The sequence below is a fragment of the Sinocyclocheilus anshuiensis genome, unplaced genomic scaffold (assembly GCF_001515605.1).
Source record: "Sinocyclocheilus anshuiensis isolate Anshui unplaced genomic scaffold, SAMN03320099.WGS_v1.1 scaffold1009, whole genome shotgun sequence".
Taxonomy (NCBI): domain Eukaryota; kingdom Metazoa; phylum Chordata; class Actinopteri; order Cypriniformes; family Cyprinidae; genus Sinocyclocheilus; species Sinocyclocheilus anshuiensis.
Genome location: NW_015555761.1, coordinates 381520 through 396448, shown reverse-complemented (window position 1 = coordinate 396448; position 14929 = coordinate 381520). Strand labels below are relative to the sequence as shown.

General features: G+C 39.4%; 1 protein-coding gene across 1 annotated transcript in view; it reads left to right on the top strand.

Annotated features, from left to right (window-relative positions):
* The window catches only part of fgf12a (fibroblast growth factor 12a), a 70651-nt gene extending 63191 nt beyond the window's left edge, over positions 1–7460 (top strand). The window contains exon 6 of the mRNA XM_016467838.1: positions 7124–7460. Within this exon, the coding sequence (XP_016323324.1) occupies positions 7124–7239 (116 nt within the window). The 3' untranslated portion in view covers positions 7240–7460. The remainder of the gene's footprint in view (positions 1–7123) is intronic.
* Positions 7461–14929: the final 7469 nt, after the last annotated feature.

Sequence of the window (14929 nt, the reverse complement as noted above, 5' to 3'; positions counted from 1 at the left end):
ACTTCGAATCTTCAGATTCGATTCCTCTCAAAACCTGAGCTAAAATAATAATAATAAATTCCCTTACAAAATAAAATAAAAATTAGTTAATTTCCTTACACTACTTTGAACAAAACCCACTTTTATCTTATTGACAAAGTATGTGAATTAGTGGTCATGATACAGGAATTTCTAACCTATACATTGATGTGTAAAGACACGAAACGATCGGTCTGTGCAAGAAACTGAACAGTATTTATATATTTTTTTACCTCTGATTCACCGCAATGTCCGAACTGTCCTGAGCGTGTTCTCAACAGCCGGCATGTGATGTGTCTTCTTCTTCTTGCTTTACGGCGGATCGTAGACTTATAAGTGCATTAATATATTTACTTATAAGTGTTTATCTTATTGACAAAGTATGTGAACTAGTGGTCATGATACAGGAATTTCTAACTTCAATACCTTGAAAAATATCAATATCAAAGTACCCATGAACCGGAAGTAACTGACTTCAGTGTTGTGATGTATTTCCAAATGAAATGGAATATTGAATAAAGGGCGGGACAAAACCAAATTAAACCCTGCGGCTCGTGAGGATACATTAATGTGTAAAGACACGAAACGATCGGTCTGTGCAAGAAACTGAACAGTATTTATATATTTTTTTACCTCTGATTCACCGCAATGTCCGAACTGTCCTGAGCGTGTTCTCAACAGCCGGCATGTGATGTGTCTTCTTCTTCTTGCTTTACGGCGGATCGTAGACTTATAAGTGCATTAATATATTTACTTATAAGTGCACCTATCTCTCAAATGGACCATTGACACTCCTAATTAAGATTGTAGATAGAGTGTCAATGGTCCATTTGAGAGATAGGTGGCGGTCAAAGCCGTGATTCCCATTCACTTCCATTATATGACTGACAGACTGCAACGGTTTAAAAATCTTCGTTTGTGTTCTACTGAAGAAACAAAGTCACCTACATCTTGGATGCCCTGAGGTAGAGACCTGCGCGGGACGGATTTTTCAGCCCGCAAGATTCTGTCCCGCAGAAATATATCTTATCTGGTCCCGCTCCCGCCCATGACATTCATGTTTTGTCCCGCTCCCGCCCGCAAAATCCCGCATAAAAGTAATCTATATAGATTTTTTCAGTACATCGAAGAAATTTACATGAAATGGTATATAACATCTCTTAAGCTCCACAACATCCCACCATAAACACTCCCGATAAAATATTTGTTATTTAGGTTAAGCATCAACATTCACAATCCACTGTTATTTTTAACAGAAAAGCAAGCATGTGCTGCTGCGTGCATGATTTGGCATGTCAGAATGCCAGCAGCGCTTCCTTTATTATCACTAAAAGCTGACATCTCAGTTCATCACGATCTCATAAAGCTCTGTTATAACACAATGAACATATGCACAATGAATCTTTCACAATGTCTACACTTCGTGTGTTAAAATGAGAGGATTCGTGAGCATGCAATTTCAACACTGCAGTGAGGTGATTCTAAATTAATCACCTCTGACTGGCCACTGCGTTCCAGAAATCAACATCTATGTCTGTGATTGGCTTCACTGCGCAACCCTTTAAACACGTGTTATAAATAGAAACTCTGCCTGACTTGTGCATATTAATCATTTTAATGTTAATATTTGTTGTTCTTTTTTGCTTTTGTGCAACAGATAAATAACAATTTATATGTTTTAGACATTTTATGTTTAGATCATTTCTATTTTGCGGGAGGCCCGCGAATCATTTTATTCTCCTGCATCCCGCACACACAGTCTCTTCCCGCCCGCACCCGTACTCGCCCACCAAGAGTTGTCCCGCGCCGCACCCCGTTGCGTTGGGTCCCGCAGTACTCCCGCGGGAGTGTGGGTCTCTACCCTGGAGTTAAGCAGATAAACATCAAATTTTCATTTTTGGGTGAACTATCCATTTAACAAGAAGATTCTCCCCAAGACGTCAAACTGACATCATCAGAGCCAGAACGCCATTCCAAAGCGGAAGCCAATTTTCAGTTTTTGATTAAAGATTAAGACGGCAGACAATTTTTTTCCAGTGTATTGACTTGCACGGTTCAATTGTTCACCACAAGACTAGTAATGTGCACTAAAAAATAAGCAGGGTCATTTTTATTTCATGCCGACTAATCATTTTCAATACCATTGGCAAAACTAACACATACTGTATACTGCCATATAGATATTTTAATATTTAAAAAAAAGAATTGTACATCCATTTTTTCAAGGCAATCATTATTTCAAGCTTTGAAATTGGTTAAATCCGAGTCCTCTAAAAAGACACATTCACTTTATATGATGAACAGATTTTAATATAGGCTTTTATTTACATACATATAAATATTGATTAATTACCTTTACAAAAATCTCAATCTTAAACATTTGCTCATTCTGTGTATTTGTGTCTTTAAAATAGGGTAACTTTGTTGCAAAAGCTTACAGCACAAGGAAGTTTCATTTCAAATTGAATTGAATTTGCAAAAAAAGACAAGTACACATTCAGTAATAAAATTATAAAACAAATGACCTCAATTCTGTTGAGGTATCCGAATTATGACAACACTGAAGTTTTATAAGCAGTGATTTAAGAGCCATATACATATGTTAGGCCTATTTATTTAGATTAATTGAACATCAGATGGCTTTCACCCTAATGTCTGTACAATAGTGATGCAAACTAGGATATACAGTATGTTCAATTCAGACAAATATTCCATTCCAAAACATTTCTAGCATAAATTTACATCGTAAAGAAATTAAAGTTCCATCTTTGATTGTTGAAAGACTTTCTGGTGCATTTCACTTACAGCCAATAACATTTCCAGTAGGATTTTCATCGATCAGGCGTGGCTCTATTTTGAATGGTTGATAACTTTTGACAAAGTTTAATCCAGGAGCAAAGAGAAATAATTTCTACTTTAAATGCATGGAGATATCGCAATTGCACAGTCTGCGCACAAGCAATATCGGAGTGAGAGGACAGGCAGTTCATTTGTATAAATTAGGCCTATTTGAGTGCTCGCATCCAGTTTTCTGCCATTACATGACTGTGTTCTTATGTTACAATAAAGTGCTCGCCACATTCAGACTCTGTAATTGACAGGAGGCGGATGCGGGTCACTGTCAAACTCGCTGTCGGAGGGCAAAGAGAGACGCAGCTTGGAAAAGCGGCTGCTTTTCTCGGTTCAGATATCAGGGCTTTTATTGGTCCGTTTACGGTTGGATATCTTTATTGGCTACTGAAGTGCCGTCAAAGGTTTGAATATCAATTCAAATTGTGGGCGTACTCAGTAACGAACTATGATTTAAAAGTAACGAAGTAGATTATTTTGCTTAATTTGTACTTAATTACAAATAAAAGTACAGCTTTAAAAATATACTCAAAATAGTACAAGTACCTCCGAAAAAACTACTTAATTACAGTAACGTGATTAGTTTGTAATTCGTTACCTCCACCACTGCGAGTTAGGTAGGGGTGTTGGAAATAATCGATTCTCTGATACATCGTGATTCTCTCTTCAACGATGCTAGAATAGATTCTGAACATTTCAGAATCGATTCTGAGCTTTTTTTTCCATGTGTGTGCTAGAGACAATCGCGGCAGGCTTCATTGCACAGGATATGCACTGTGAAACACATGCGCATTGCTTGACAGTGTGCGCTTCCACCCATAAGTGGAAAAGTTTCACTTTTATGCGTGGGGGGCAACCACCCACATAGCTTGTTGATAGAGAGCAATAAACCTACATTGCAAACAGGAATAGGGGAAACAGCTGCGCGTATGAAAATATTATCAATTATGAAATATCTGAAATTACATTTTAACTGTGGGAAAAGACTGGCCACACATATGTGGCCCACAGTTCTATATTTTACATGTGGGCCAAATAATACATTTAACAACTGGCCCATATCTTGTTTGCCACCTTAAAGACGGTTCCATCTCCACCATAACCGGGCCATGTTCGGTTCACATGCCTTATGCCAGTGCCGACTGAATGCCAGCTTTGCCGGCTTCATGCCAAATCAGGGCCAGAAGTCTTTGCTACCTGGGCACTGGCAGACGAGCCACGAGCACTTTTTAATATGTTTTTCATTTTATATATTGATGTAACATATATTCAACATTAACACAGAGTAAAAAAAAAAAAAAAGCATATCTAATGCAGAAAAGCCACCTTTTTTCCAAGAATTGCATCACACGCCACACTCAAGGCCATCGCTTCATGTGTAAATCGCCTGTCCAATTCAGCCAGCAGTGACTCAGTCCACCACATTTTTATTAGCGGGGTTATTTATAAAAAAAAAACAAAAAGAACAGTGAATATTAATGTTTCAGTTAACTTGCTAAAGCAGGAAAATAATGAAAAGAGAGTCTTCTCATGTATTGCGACAAGTTGAGAATCATGAGTTGCGAGAATATGGGGCTTAAATATAATTGAAATTAATTTAGCCCAAAATGTACTTATTCTATCCACTAAAATAATAAGATAGTACAACTAAAATGAGAAATTATGAATTCTTTAGTTTTTATATTTTATTCATAACAGACAAAATCATTGTAAGGCATGGGGTTTTAGATGCCCGTGGGTTGATGTGAATAAAGACGATGGACTTGAAAATATCGACGGCTAGTAACTTTTATTGAGCAAAGTCCTAGAACTGGGGAGGAAAGCAGCACTAGTCTCCATGCCCGCCACACTCTACCCTCTCTTCTTCTCCTCTTTCCCGCACTTCCCTTCACATTACAAGACCCTCCTTCTCGGAGGACGCAACACCAAAATAAAAGTCCTTGGCAAAAACATGCAGAAATAGAATACAATGAATATTAAACAAACAACTTCACATTAGTTACCCTGTGGGAAAAGAAACGTCCACGTTTTCAAAATATAGAAAGTAACAATTTCCTTAAACCATACAAAACAATGTGCAGATTATTGGTGCAATACAACCAAAATTTTCAATAAACACAATACAGGGTGTTTATGTGGACTGCAGCAAAGGTTCTAAAACGAACTGATAACAAGTTTTTTTTTTTTTCTTATTTCACAACATAATCTTTAAACCTTGCAGGCAATTTGACAGGCCTGCGACCTAACAGTCTAGTCTAGCACACCATGCGGAGCCATAGTAGGATGGTCCACTTTTGAGGATACAGTGTCCAGGGTGTTTATGTGGACTGCAGCAAAGGTTCTAAAACAAAGAACTGATAACAAGTTTTTTTTTTGTTTTGTTTTTCTTATTTCACAACATAATCTTTAAACCTTGCAGGCAATTTGACAGGCCTGCGACCTAACAGTCTAGGGTCCAGCACACCATGCGGAGCCATAGTAGGATGGTCCACTTTTGAGTATAAAGTGTCCATGTCATCAGGCTGTGTGATAGTAAACTGTCCAGTGTTTTGAGTTAAGTTCAGGGGGGACTGTCCCAAAAGCAAAGACCTAGCTGGACTCTGACTGGGGACCTCACCAGTAAAGACAACAGAAGGCAAGTTCTCCTGGATAGCAAGTGTAGAGGAATTAGAAGTACTAGTGGGTACTTCCCTTTCAACAGGCTGTGCAATGGGAGATGATGCATCTGAGACTGTTTGTCTAAGCTGATAGGTGGAAGACAGGTAAGGTTTAAGACGGTTATGATGTACCACTTGCAGTGTCTTTTCAGAAAAACCTTTTGGCTGAATAGCATCCAGTACAGAATAACCATCAGTAGGCTGAACATTTTGTGTTACAATGTAGGGCCCTTTCCAACGTGGGGTCAGTTTACACCGGGAATGAGCAGGATCATTCAACCAAACCAAGTCTCCCACATTGTATGAGGTGTATTTGGCCTTTTTGTCATATTGAGCTTTTTGCTGCTCATGAGCATGTTCCTGATTCTCCTGACGGAACTTGAAAGCAAACTGCAATTTCCTGTAGAAAGGTGAAGCATACTCTGCTGGGGTGCCGGCAGAGGCACTGGAAGGTTCAGTAAGACAAGGGAAGAGTAAATGAACTGGCAATCTGGCTTCACGTCCATGCACAAACTTACCTTATCGGGGTGTTTTGTTAGTTTGATGCGTTTCCTCCTCTTGAGGTCGCCACTGCTTTTAAGAAGAGGTTGCCAGATTTTCACAACAAAGCCCGCCCAATCGCGTTTCGAGGGGGTCCCCCGTTAAAAATCGCGTTCTGAGGATAAAATAGGCATGTCTTTTAATCACATCTTCAAGAATGCACAAAATAAATGTGATATAATCGTGATGCATCGTGATATTGAATTGAATCGTTGACATGATAATCGTAATCGAATTGAATCGTGAAACCAGTGACAATGCACCTAACACAAGTTAGGTGCCAAAATGTATATGGAAAAAAGACGAAGACGAAGAAGATGTGAGATAGTAATAGTTAAGTTTGCAAGAAAGTAATAGTGACACTTTGCTTTGCAAGCACTACTAATAATAATAGTAATAATAATAACAAGATATGTACATTTTCTGAAGAAAATGTGAGTGGTGCTTGCTGTAGCAAACCTAGGGTCTTCTGTGTGATTGCAAGAGAGCCAACTCTCATGTCTGTGCAATGTTCTGGTGTTGGGATGTGGCTTCATGTTGCTGCTAGGGTGCTCTAAATCATTGCTAGGCTGATTTTCACAGTTTCTATAGTGATATTTAAAGAGTCTGCCAGTCTGAATCAAAATAGTCCAACCCCGTAATTCTATGTTGTTCAGGTGCCAAGATATGACTGGCTCAAATTACTACACGGTTGCTAGGGTACTCTAAATGGTTGTGTGATGCTTTGCCTTGGTAGTGTGCGATGATTTTTTAAAAATAAGAGTGTTATATGTAAGACAAAAAGAAAAGAAATTGCTGCAAGTTATGCAAGAAATCAAACATTTTTCCATTGGAATAAGATACACTGATAAATTGCACACAACAATACCAAGAGTGTGTATAATGAAAATATATTCGATTTTAATTTCATGTTGACTTTAACATTTTTGCATTTTTCAAAAATAAAAATCCAAGATGCAGAACTCAAGTATAAGATGTCTGCCATAAATCTCATAATTCTTAATGAATGCAGTCAAAAGTAATGAATATTAATGTATTGATATGTTTGCATATTGCAGTTTGCATGTACAGAGAGCCTTCACTGCATGAGATTGAAGAGAAGCAACGCTCCAGGAAAAGCTCAGGAACCCCAACAATGAACAGAGGCAAAGTGGTCAACCAGGACTCCACATAGCAGGGCCCAAACGCAGGAGGCTACTGCAAAAGAGTAACCCCTTCCTCTTGCCCTCACACCTCCAACCACGGGAATAGTACAATATGCTACAATAAGATGACAAACTGAACTCTTGCCGGAGAAAACTTTTAGAAGAACACAGGGGGGAAAGAGAAATAAGAGAAATAAATGTTACCGTTCCAACCAGGAGCTGAACTCACATTTTATGCAAAAAATAGTTCAATGGACAGTCATTTGATTTTCAAAAATATTAATATTATTTGGGGTTCATGTTGTGAGAAATGAGCTTTAAAACATTCTTATGTTTTCATTTTCATGTGAATGCTCTATTTATGTATGCTTTTACTGTCAAATTGGGAATGTTTCTCTTTTCGCTCAATGTCATTATTTCTGTTTGTGAATATTATGCAGATTTGACCAAGTGTTTTGGTGTGTTTTATTTTATTTCATTTTTTGGTGTTACCTGAGAGCAGGGTTTGAAATTAACTCCCGCCAACCCGCCAAATGCGGGTAAAAATCAGCTGTGGCGGGTAACGCTGTCAAATCACTAGCCAATTTAACGGCCGAGTTACTTTTCGTAAATTATGTTCACTCATTCATTTCTTGGGGAAGTTCATGCAGGCCAAATCTGAGCAGGGTTAGCGCAAATACTTAACTCGTGAGACATCATGACATTATCGAGTGTATTGCAAAAGCTAAACAAAACACACCTACAGAGGCACGCATATGCGACGTGATGAAGTCTGGTTAAACTGACACAGGATTTAGTGCGCGTGCGCATTTAGAGTGGTTCTTTCACTGCATGATTCAGTCTATTAATATGCATTAAGAATGATCACATAATTCGAGATAAGGAGGCAGAAAATGTATATATTTATATCAATTCATATAGTTAATCAATATCACACGAAGAGTGCCGTTTTTTTCTTAAAAAATCAGCATGGTTACAAATGTGATATTTATTTTATACAACAGTTCAATAAACAATAAGTTAATATCAAGAGACTTACGTTTTAGACACCATATTGGCTGTTTTTGCGCTATTTCTGTGCTATTTCTCCATAAAAAAAAAACATTCCAAACACAGCCACAACACTGTTTTGCGTCTCTGAGCAACATGACATTGTTTTGTTTTTGAATGAATCAACCGTGTAAATGATTCGGATCAATCGCAATGACTGACTAAACAGTGACTTGCTGCCACCTACTGGCGGTGTTAATTTCACATTTAAAGTATCTTTTCATTTTTTAAATAATTTCAAATATCAGTATTCAACATTTCATGTTTTAAATATCAAAACATTATTTATGCATTTGTAACTGCAGTTTAAAGCATTCCATGTCCCTTTTTTCCATTATTAATTTTATTGATACTGATTTGATTTGTTTAGTAACAGCCTAAATGTATTATTATTATAATTCTGTCTTTTTTTTGGCTAGTAGAAGTTATGAATGGCCGGTAACTTAAAAATTTAGAAGCCAAATTGGCTGGTGAGTGAAAAAGTTAATTTCAATCCCTGCCTGAGAGGTAAAGGTAAATGCACTTTGGGAATCCAAATTATTGAAATAGCAGGAGGGTGAATCTAGAATGTTTGCTCAGATATTTTAGAAGCTTTTTGGATCTTAGAGCATTTTACATCTTATTCATTTTGGTATGAGGTAATATACACTTTACCATTTCTTCAAAAAATCTTGCCCGCCTTGATGCACATATGTCCAGCACAAGTACACTGTGTATGCTCAACACCGCCAAACTGCATCTTGGTTTTAGTTGGAATGTGACACTCTTTGTTACAATGAACAGCTAAGCTTTGGTTAATAAGTAGATGATTCCCTGTGAATTTTCCACAAATTCCCTTGCACTCATTACAAAATCTAACAAACAACTCAGGATTCCTTAGTCCTAAAAGTGTGATGCTGACACCGACCCTGTCCAGTCAAAAGCACAAAGAAGGCCAGTTGTGTTGCCCCTGTACAGGGTTTCCAGGAAGTCGGCCTGGACAGGGTGGGTGGATTGTGGACTAGGTGGAGTCTGGCATTCATAAGTCTTCCAATAAAAATGGCATGAGAGCTGTGCCCAAGTATGCAGAAATGAGGTGCAACAAAACAAAGAGACATTAAGTCCATAAGTCATCAGAAAGTGTGTTTGTAGTTAACTGAGGAATGACCAAATAAATAACACGTGTACAAATAGTGTAAAAACAGGCATGCAATGCAAAGACTGTCCAGATAAACTGGTTTTCCAGAAAAGAAAACACTGTAATGTGAGTGCTTCCTTTTGCTCTGTACAAACGAAACTCTTTATGTTTCATGTTTGCAGATGTTTTCACCTTAAAGAAATACAATCATACATATAAAATATGCATTGATATTATAAACAGAATTAAATTAGGATTAAGATATGATACTTAAAGCTTTAATCCCTGTGTGCATAGCTTATTTTCCAAGGATGCCCACGAGCAATTTATTATTATATACAGTAATTGCATTTAATGCAGCACTAGGCAGCATTTAAAATGCATTTACATAGAAAATCTAAATTGCAGAAATAAGAAAATTAATCTTTTAAGCATTTGATTACTAATGACACTCCCCACAGGGTACATTGTCACAAAATAGACATGCTTAACTTCAAGATTTGACTGTCAACTTCAGGAGGTCAAACTAATACAAAACTAGGTAAAACTAATACTACTGGTCATGGTCCTTCTTGGGTGTCACTGTTAGAGAGACAAAATTGTTCTTGGGTAACATTAATTAGGTAATAACTAAAATATAGTTCTTACTACAATAAAATTAAAATTAACATTATATGCATTAACAGAATATGTCTATACAGTGGGGAACATATTTATTTGATCCCCTGCTGATTTTGTAAGTTTGCCCACTTACAAAGAAATGAAGGGTCTGTAATTTTTATGGTGGGTTTATTTTAATGGATAGAGACAGAATACAGACCAAAAAATCCAGAAAAAAACACATTATATAAAGGTTAGAGATTGATTTGCATTTCAGTGAAATAAGTATTTGATCCCCTACCAACCAGCAAGAATTCTGGCTCCCACAGACTGGTTATGTGGAACACAGATTAGTCCTGTCACTTTAAGAAGTTACTCCTAATGTCAGCTGGTTAAGTGTATAAAAGACACCTGTCCACACAATTTGTATCTTCCATTCCAACCTCTCCCACCACCATGGGCAAGACCAAAGAGCTGTCAAAGGATGTCAGAGACAAGATTATAGGTCTGCACAAGGTTGGAATGGGCTACAAGACCATCAGCAAGAAGTTTGGTGAGAAGGAGACAACTGTTGGTGCGATTATTCGAAAATGGAAGAAATACAAAATAACCATCAATCGGCCTCGGTCTGGAGCTCCGTGCAAGATCTCGTCTCATGGGGTAAGGATGATCATGAGAGAGGTGTGGGATCAGCCCAGAACTACATGGGAGGAGCTTGATCTTAAGGCAGTTGGGACCACAGTCACCAAGAAAAACATTGGTAACACACTACACCGCAATGGACTGAAATCCTGCAGCGCCCGCAAGGTCCCACTGCTCAAGAAGGCACATGTACAGGCCCGTTTAAAGTTTGCCAATGAACATCTAAATGATTCAGAGAAGGCTTGGGAGAAAGTGCTGTGGTCAGATGAGACCAAAATTGAGCTCTTTGGCATTACCTCGACTCGCCGTGTTTGGAGGGAGAGTAATGCTGGCTATGACCCCAAGAACATCATCCCTACAGTCAAGCACGGAGGTGGAAACATTATGCTTTGGGGCTGGTTTTCTGCTAAGGGTACAGGACAACTTCACCCAGAGAATCTGTAAAGAGGAGTGGACCAAAATCCCTCCTGAGATGTGTGCAAAAATGGTGACCAACTACAAAAAACGTCTTACCTCTCTGCTTGCCAACAAGGGTTCCTGCACCAAGTACTAAGTCATATTTTGCTTGGGGATCAAATACTTATTTCACTCACTGAAATGCAAATCAATTTCTAACCTTTATATAATGTGTTTTTGTTTCTGGATTTTTTTGTTAAAATAAACCTACCATAAAAATTACAGGCCCTTCATTTTTTTGTAAGTGGGCAAACTTCAAACTCAGCAGGGGATCAAATACATATTGTCCCCACTGTAATTATTGTTGGATATAGTCAAGAAGATTAACTATTATTTCTGGTACATTTGATAAAGAATTGATATATACAAGACCCAGATTTGTGCCTCAATACTAAGCAGTAATGGAATATAGACACATGAAACAGTGAATGAAAAATATTTAAATGAAATGAAAAATTATAAATGATAAACGATTAACTGCTGTGACAACAACAAATGACTGATCTCAACTGCCTCTGAGGCGAGTCAGAGATATAAATAATTGTGTACAACTTTTAATGTGGCATTGCATCTCTACACAAAATTTGGAGGCGGCACAGAGTCTCCTCAGGGCAATCTTAATGCCTTATTTTTAAAATTCTATGCAAAATTCAAATGACTGAAAAATGTTTTATCCCAGGTTTAGGTAAGTCCAATGATATCATCCTGAAAGTTAAAGCACTCAGGCAGCAATCCAACTTGACATTTTAGAATTGCACTTCCCTGACCTTAATTGTCCTTGTTGTCATGGAAACAGTCTTTCCCTACTGTCTGTAAGGAGAAAGAAGAGGAGGAAATGGAGGGGGAGGAGGGCTGCTTTCAGGCAAATTATCTGTTCTTTTCTTTTTGTGGCAAAGGGATTGAGATTGTGTTTGTGATTGTTTCTCTTTCTTTCTCTATTCAAAGTCACACTATGTACATAGGGACACCCAGTGGAACATCTTAATTTGGCCTCCACGTACACCAAAAATGTAACTCTCTGATCAAAGACATTATATCAGTACCAAACCCCAACTTTTGTTAAAAAGACACTTAATTTAACTTATCTCTCTGTCACCTTTTTATTTAGTCCTGTATGCTCCTTACAGAAATCTGGAAACAGTCTATAAAGCTTTGACATTTTTGATCCATGATACTTGTGCGTTACATAACTGCAAAGCCATGCTGAGCCAAGTTGAACTGATTCTGTCAGTGCCATTGTAACACATAGGATCCTGTGTACCCTAAAGCCCACTGACTTGTGTAAAAAATCTCCTGCCTGCCTGCAAATCCCCTCTTTTCTTAACAGAATATTGATTTGATAAATCTACTGCAGCTGTAAAAAAATTTTCATCGCTCTGTTAATCCATTCTTTTATATTTTCAATTTTGCTCTCATCTACACTGATTCTGTTGTTTGGTTAGAGATCTTCATCTTAAGGGATTGCCTGGTTTTGTTTATTCTCTTCCTTCCTCTCTCGGGAGAGACAAGAACGCCCTTACAGACTTGGAACATCAAGGTCATCATTATGAAATAATTGGTCTCCTTTCAATTAATGTGACTGGCCTGCTCTCGTAGATCTTCAATGCTACAAAACATCAAAGTTTTGATTATGTTGGATTATGTTTTTCAATGATAAAGCTATAAGAAAAACTTAGGGAGCATTCATTAGAAATAACGTCAGATGAAAAACATTTCATGGAATTAATTTGTGCTATAGCTTTGTTGTCACAGCAGATCAGGCAAACAGGGAAGGCCAGATCTAATTGAAGCTTTACATTTTAATGAACAAAAACAAAGTTTTTGCATAACAACAAAGACAACACTGAACAAAAATAGACCAGAACTGAAGGCTTAAATACACATGATAATAATAAAAAAAGTGCACAAGGAAATCAGTAACCATGGAAACAAATAAGCAATATGAACTAAGGAAAACAAAATGTACTCGGTTACTAACGTAACCTCGGTTCCCTGTGATACGGGAACGAGTACTGCGTCTTGCTAAAGATGCTATGGGAAAAAGCCTTTTTCTCCTGAACTGAAGCGTTTTTTCAATCACACTGTGAAACTGCACGGCCATTGGTTCGTGCAGTGCATTAAAAAACAAACCAATGGGTTGGCGACGGTGCTGCACAAGCCTATGGCAACAAAGGCCGCCAGAGCCCGCCAGAATGGGCGGAGCCATCTGGCTATATAAGCGGGCGTTCGCCACAGGATTCTCAGGTTACTTCGACTGAAGCGACGACTGAGTCGTGCAGCTACATAGCATGGCTAGCAACGCAGTACTCGTTCCCATATCTCAGGGAATCGAGGTTATGTTAGTAACAGAGTACGTTCCCTGTCAATACTTCACTCGTACTGCGTCTTGCTAAAGACGCTATGGGAACACAGTACAATCACGCCGTGCTATGGTAGAGGAACGACTGCATATTATAACCTCCATAAGCAAGAATGCCCATAGGGAAGTTGACAATGAACTCCAAGGCTAAAACGGGCTGAACTCCCCGAGGTCACGCCCGGCCTGGGCAATCGTTCCAGAGTACTCGTACAACTTCGGCGCCCCAGGGGCCGAGGGCCAACAAGTAAACTAACCCAAGAGCTTGAGCGTGTTACAGTCAAGGACTCTCTGTTAGAACTGATTGCATAACGCAGCAAGTGTCTCCTTAAGCAGAAAGGACCCTGGCTTGCAAGGCCGGGACTTCTAGGTTGTAAAACCTAGCAAATGTGGATGGCGAGGCCTAGCCGGCCACCTCACAAATTTCCGTAATGGACACACCACTATACCACGCCCAGGACAAGGCGATGCCTCTGGTCGAATGGGCCCGTACTCCGATGGGGCATTGTAGGACCAAGGAAGAGTACGCTAGCGTGATAGCATCTACTATCCACCTATAAAGTCTTTGCTTCGTGACCGGATGCCCTTTGGTGCGGTTACCGAAGCTAACAAAGAGTCGTTCCGACCTTCTGAAGGGGGCGGAACACTTGATGTAAAATCTTAGAGCTCTGACGGGGCAGAGCAAGGATAACTCTCGATCCTTTTCAGAGGAAGGAAGCGCAGGAAGAGTACGCTAGCGTGATAGCATCTACTATCCACCTAGAAAGTCTTTGCTTCGTGACCGGATGCCCTTTGGTGCGGTTACCGAAGCTAACAAAGAGTTGTTCCGACCTTCTGAATGGGGCGGAACGCTCGACGTAAAATCTTAGAGCTCTGACGGGGCAGAGTAAGGATAACTCTCGATCCTTTTCAGAGAAAGGAAGCGCAGAGAGCGTAATGACCTGTGCTCTGAATGGAGTGGAGAGCACCTTGGGTGTATAACCACGCCTTGGTTTCAGGACGACTTTGGAGTCGTTGGGCCCGAATTCCAGGCAGGCAGGGCTAATGGAAAGCACCTGCAGATCTCCTATTCGCTTTACCGATGCTAGTGCTAAAAGCAGAGCAGTCTTTAGCGACAGTGACCTAAGGTTCATAGACTGTAGTGGCTCGAAAGGAGGGCCCTCAGCACAGAAGGCAAATCCCATGTAGGGATTGTGAGGGGGCAAGGTGGATTCAGCCTCCTGGCCCCTCTCAAGAAGTGGACAACTGAGTTGTACCTGTTGTGAGGCCGCTATAGGAGCTACATACACTTTGAGCGTGGATGGGGAGTGTCCCTTATCCAGCAGCTCTTGTAGAAATGAAAAAAACACTGACAGGTCAGAGGTAGATGGGTTTTCGCCGCGGTTTAAGCACCAAGCGGAGAAAATAGACCGCTTAAGGGCGTAGAGGCGTCTTGTAGACGGGGCTCTAGCCTCCGAAATAGGGTTTAAAACTCGCTCTAGGAGGCTTGTAGGCTCCC